This window comes from Peromyscus leucopus, chromosome 4, assembly GCF_004664715.2.
Source record: "Peromyscus leucopus breed LL Stock chromosome 4, UCI_PerLeu_2.1, whole genome shotgun sequence".
Lineage (NCBI taxonomy): Eukaryota > Metazoa > Chordata > Mammalia > Rodentia > Cricetidae > Peromyscus > Peromyscus leucopus.
This window is the reverse complement of record NC_051066.1, coordinates 65,561,973-65,566,421: the sequence shown is the minus strand read 5'-3', so window position 1 is coordinate 65,566,421 and position 4,449 is coordinate 65,561,973. Positions and strand designations below refer to the sequence as shown.

The following is a 4,449-nucleotide window of genomic DNA, read 5'->3' as shown; positions in this document are numbered from 1 at the left end:
TCCCCTCTTTATTTCTAAGTCTCTTATTCATCATTCCTCAAGAGTCCCTGGGGTAAATAAATGTGGTGGTTGATCCCCCACAATGGTGGATGAATTCAAGGAACAATATTTTCCAGACACTTTTGCATGTATGGATTCACAAAGACCGAGGCATCATGCACACCACCTGCACAGATTCAAGTCACACAAAATCTCACTACTGAAAAGAGAAAGTGGAAATAAAGTTCCATACCAATGTTGTTGGTTGGTTTTTGTAGACAAATTTCTAAACAGTCTTATTAAATAAGAAACACAGAGCCAAATATAGAGGTGCAAGCCGTAGAGATCAGAGCAATAACTGCCAACTAACCTTAGCTCACCAACTCTCCATAGCTTCCCAAGAGAGCATCTTTCTGTCTAATCTGGGCCTTTATTGCCTTCCTGTTCTGCCTTCTATTGGCTCAAAGCTCAGCCACATCACTTTCTCATCACTGTCTGCCTATACATACCTCCAGGTCTCTATGGTTGGTACTGGGAATAAAGGCATGTGTCTTCATGCTTGGCTGTGTCCTTGAACACAGAGACTCTGCCTGCCATATTATCGGATTAAGGACATGTGCTACCACCCCCTGACTTCTGTTTATGGCTATGACCTCTGATCTCCAGGCAACTTTATTTATTAACATACAAATAAAAGATCACATTTCAGCACAAATAAAATATCACCACAAGTTTTGCTCTCTTGGGGAGCCTGCTACTAGGCTCCCAAATAAATCACACACAGAGGCTTATTCTTAATTGTGAATGCCTGATGTTAACTTGTTCCTTGCTAGTTTTTCTTAACTTTAAATTATCCCATCTACCTTTTGTCTCCAGGCTTTTTCCTTTTCTTACTTCTGTATATCTTATTTTCACTCTTATTCTGTGGCTGGTTATGTGGATGGGTGCCTAGTCCCTAGCATCCTCCTCTCCTTACTCTTGATCTTTCTTCTTTTCCTTTCAGATTGCTCCTTCTGTTTATTCTTTCTGCCTGTCAGCCCTACCTATCCTTTCTCCAGCCTCACTATTGGCTGTTCAGCTCTTTATTAGACCATTAGGTGTTTTTGACAGGCAAAGTAACACAGCTTCACAGAGGTAAACAAATGCATCACAAAAGAATGCAACACATCTTTGTATCATTAAACAAATGTTCCACAGCATAAACAAATGTAACACACCTTAAAATAATATTCTACAACAAACCAAGAAGCTAAGTATAACTGATACCTGCTTGGAGAGGTGAGAACAGTATTTTCCAATGGGGTGTCACTGGGTATATCAACCACACTCCAAGACAGGCCTCATGCTCTGGAGTGGTCAGGCAACAGAAAATGAGTGCCATGGGTTTGTTTTGGTTTAGATTCCCTTGTTTCTGGGGGTGTCATGCATTTTGTTTGTTTTGGCACATTTTCTCTTAATGGATTTTGTTTGTTTTGATGTTTGTTTCATTTTGTTCCTCTTTTCTTTTTTTATTTAAGATTTTTTTAAAATTCATTTTACATACCAAACACAGATCCCCCTCTCATCCTTCCTCCTGCTCCCTCCCCGAGCCTTCCCCCAGACCCACTCCCCGTTCCCCCTCTTCCAAAAGGGTAGGGGCTCCCATGGGGAGTCAGCAAAGCCTGAAAAGTTCAGTTGAGGTAAGACAAGGTTGGGAGAGAAGATGAAGGTGGGTTAGGAGGGGAGGAAGATCTGGGAGCAGGTATGGAAGCAGAAAAACTAAAATCAAAATATATTGCATGACAAAATTTTAAAGAAAGTCATTTATTAAACATCCTAATTGTCATGCTAGAAATCTCATCCGATCACTGAGGGAACCAGATGCAGAGATCCACAGCCAGGCCCCAGTGGAGCTCCAGGAGTCCAATTGGGGAGAAAGAGGAGTGTTTGTATGAGTGGGAATTGTTGAGACCAAGATAGGAAAAAGCACAGGGACAAATATACAAATGAATGGAAATGCACGAACTATGAACCAATAGCTGAGGAGCCCCCAACTGGATCAGGCCCTCTGGATAAGTGATACAGTTGATTAGCTTGATCTGTTTGCGAGGCAGCCAGGCAGTGGGACCAGGACCTGTCCTCTGTGCTTGAGCTGGGTGTTTGGAACCTGGGGCTTATACAGAGACACTTGGCTCAGCCTGGGAGGAGACTAGACCTGCCTGGACTATGTCTACCAGGTTGAACTCAATCCCCAGGAGAGTCTTTGCCCTGGAGAAGATGGGAATGGGAGGTTGGGGGAGACAAGGGAATCCGTGCCTGATATGTAAAATTAAATTAAATTATAAAATTAAATTTTAAAAAATTTAAACAAATTTCATAAAACTATAATACACAATTTGTAAAAAATTTGTTAAAAGGTACAGCTAATAAAAAAATAATACTATGCCCAGCCACACTAATTGTAAAAAAAAAACACAACATAAACAATACTTTCCCATTATATTCACAATAACAGTAATTTCACAATATCAAGTACTAGTATGGAACACACACTGCTAGAATTTACTCATGGTTGTTGCCTAGTGCTTAGTAATATAAGCAGCAAGAAGAAAGTCTTATTCTATTTGGACTTAATAGCTTTTGCAGGAGCTTTCCCATACAATTTTTCATCTCTGAATTCCTCAAAGTATATATTAAAGGATTCAACATGGGAGTGACAATAGTATAAAATACAGTAATGGCTTTATCAATAGGCAAACTAGAAACAGGTCTAACATACATGAAAATACAGGGAACAAAAAAGAGGAAAACCACAGTGATATGGGAGCTGCAGGTGGACAGAGCTTTACGCCTCCCTTCCTGACTGTGATTCTTGAGAGATCTTAGGATGATTCCATAGGAGAGTAAGAGGAGGATGAAAATCACTATACACATGGCCCCATTATTGCCAATGACAGAGAGGCCAATGAAGTAAGTGTCAGTACATGCAAGTAGCAATAGTGGGTAGATGTCACAGGCAAAGTGGTCAATGATATTAGGACCACAGAAAGGAAGTTTATACACAGCAAGAACTTGAAACAAAGCATGTGCAAAACCTCCTGCCCAGGCCATCACTAAGAAGATGATACATACCCGTCGATTCATGATAATCAAATAATGCAGAGGCTTACAGATGGCCACATAACGATCATAGGCCATTGCCACCAGAATGACAATATCAACACCACCAAATAAATGCTCTATAAAGAGCTGGCTGATGCAAGCTGTGAAGGAGATGGTCTTTTTAACACAGAGCAAGTCTACAATCAACTTGGGTGAGATGGCAGTGGAATAAACAGCATCCATGAGTGACAGAGAGGCAAGGAAGAAGTACATTGGGGAGCCCAAGGAGGGGCTGACAATCACTGTCCCCACTATGAGCAGATTCCCCACCATTGTCACAGTGTAGATGATTAAAAACATAACAAATAATACTTTTTGACCAGAAGGATCCTGAGTGAAGCCCAGCAGGATAAACTCAGTAACACTGTTGTTCTGGGCCATTTATTCTTCTATCAGGCTTGTTTCAGAGAATGTGATCAGGAGAATAGGACCTGCCATGAATTGTGAACAAGCCTGGGTGAGTCCATTCTGTCACGATGCACATACTGTCTTCTACAATAGTTAACCAGTAGTAGGCATTTAGTAAATATCTGTTGTGCTTCCCCTTGAAACAAATTTTATTCCATTTCTGTTAGCAAATCTCTAATTACTAGGTTTATCTCAATATCAGTGAATATTAATATCTCTAGATAGAAATGCAGACAGAGGTATTTCTGTCACCCATACATTTAAAGGTAGTTATTTAAAATTTATTACACAGCAGCCTATATGATGGGGAAAGATCTTTACCAACTTTACATCTGTCATAGAGCTCACATCCAAAATATATAAAGAATTCAAGGAGGTAGACATCAAAAAATCAAATAATGCAATTAAAATGGGGTATAGATAAATGTAAAGAGAGAGTCCTCAACAGAAGAATTTCAAATGAATGAGAATCACTTAAAGAAATGTTCAACATCTTTAGTCATCAGGGAAATGCAAATCAAATTTACTCTGAGATTCCATCTTACTTAAACCTGTCAGAATGGCTAAGATTAAAAACACTGAGGACAGCTTATGCAGGACAGGATGTGGAGCAAGGGGAACACTCCTCCACTGTTGGTGGGAGTGCAAATATATATAGCCACTTTGGAAATCAATATGGCTGTTTCTCAGAAAATATGGAATCAATCTACCTCAAGGCCCAGCTATACCACTCCTGGGCACATTGCCAAAGGACACTCAATCCTACAACAAGGATACTTGCAAAATTATGTTCATAGCAGCTTTATTCATAATTGCAAGAACCCGGAAACAGCCTGGCTGTCCCTCACCAAATAATGGATAAAGAAAATGTGATACATCTACACAATTTAGTATTACTCAGCTGATAAAAGCAATGACATA

At 39.9% G+C, this 4,449-nt stretch overlaps 1 protein-coding gene across 1 annotated transcript; it reads right to left on the bottom strand.

Moving 5' to 3' along the window:
- Positions 1-1,509: 1,509 nt before the first annotated feature.
- On the bottom strand, positions 1,510-3,501 carry LOC114685923 (olfactory receptor 4A5-like). The gene is made up of 2 exons (XM_028860561.1): positions 2,607-3,501; positions 1,510-1,526 (listed from the first exon to the last, which is right to left on the bottom strand). The coding sequence occupies exons 1-2, from the start codon at positions 3,499-3,501 to the stop codon at positions 1,510-1,512; spliced, it is 912 nt and encodes a 303-aa protein (XP_028716394.1).
- Positions 3,502-4,449: the final 948 nt, after the last annotated feature.

Excerpts from the sequence above, each read along its gene's own strand:
- LOC114685923 (XM_028860561.1), bottom strand. The coding sequence starts at position 3,501 with ATGGCCCAGAACAACAGTGTTACTGAGTTTATCCTGCTGGGCTTCACT.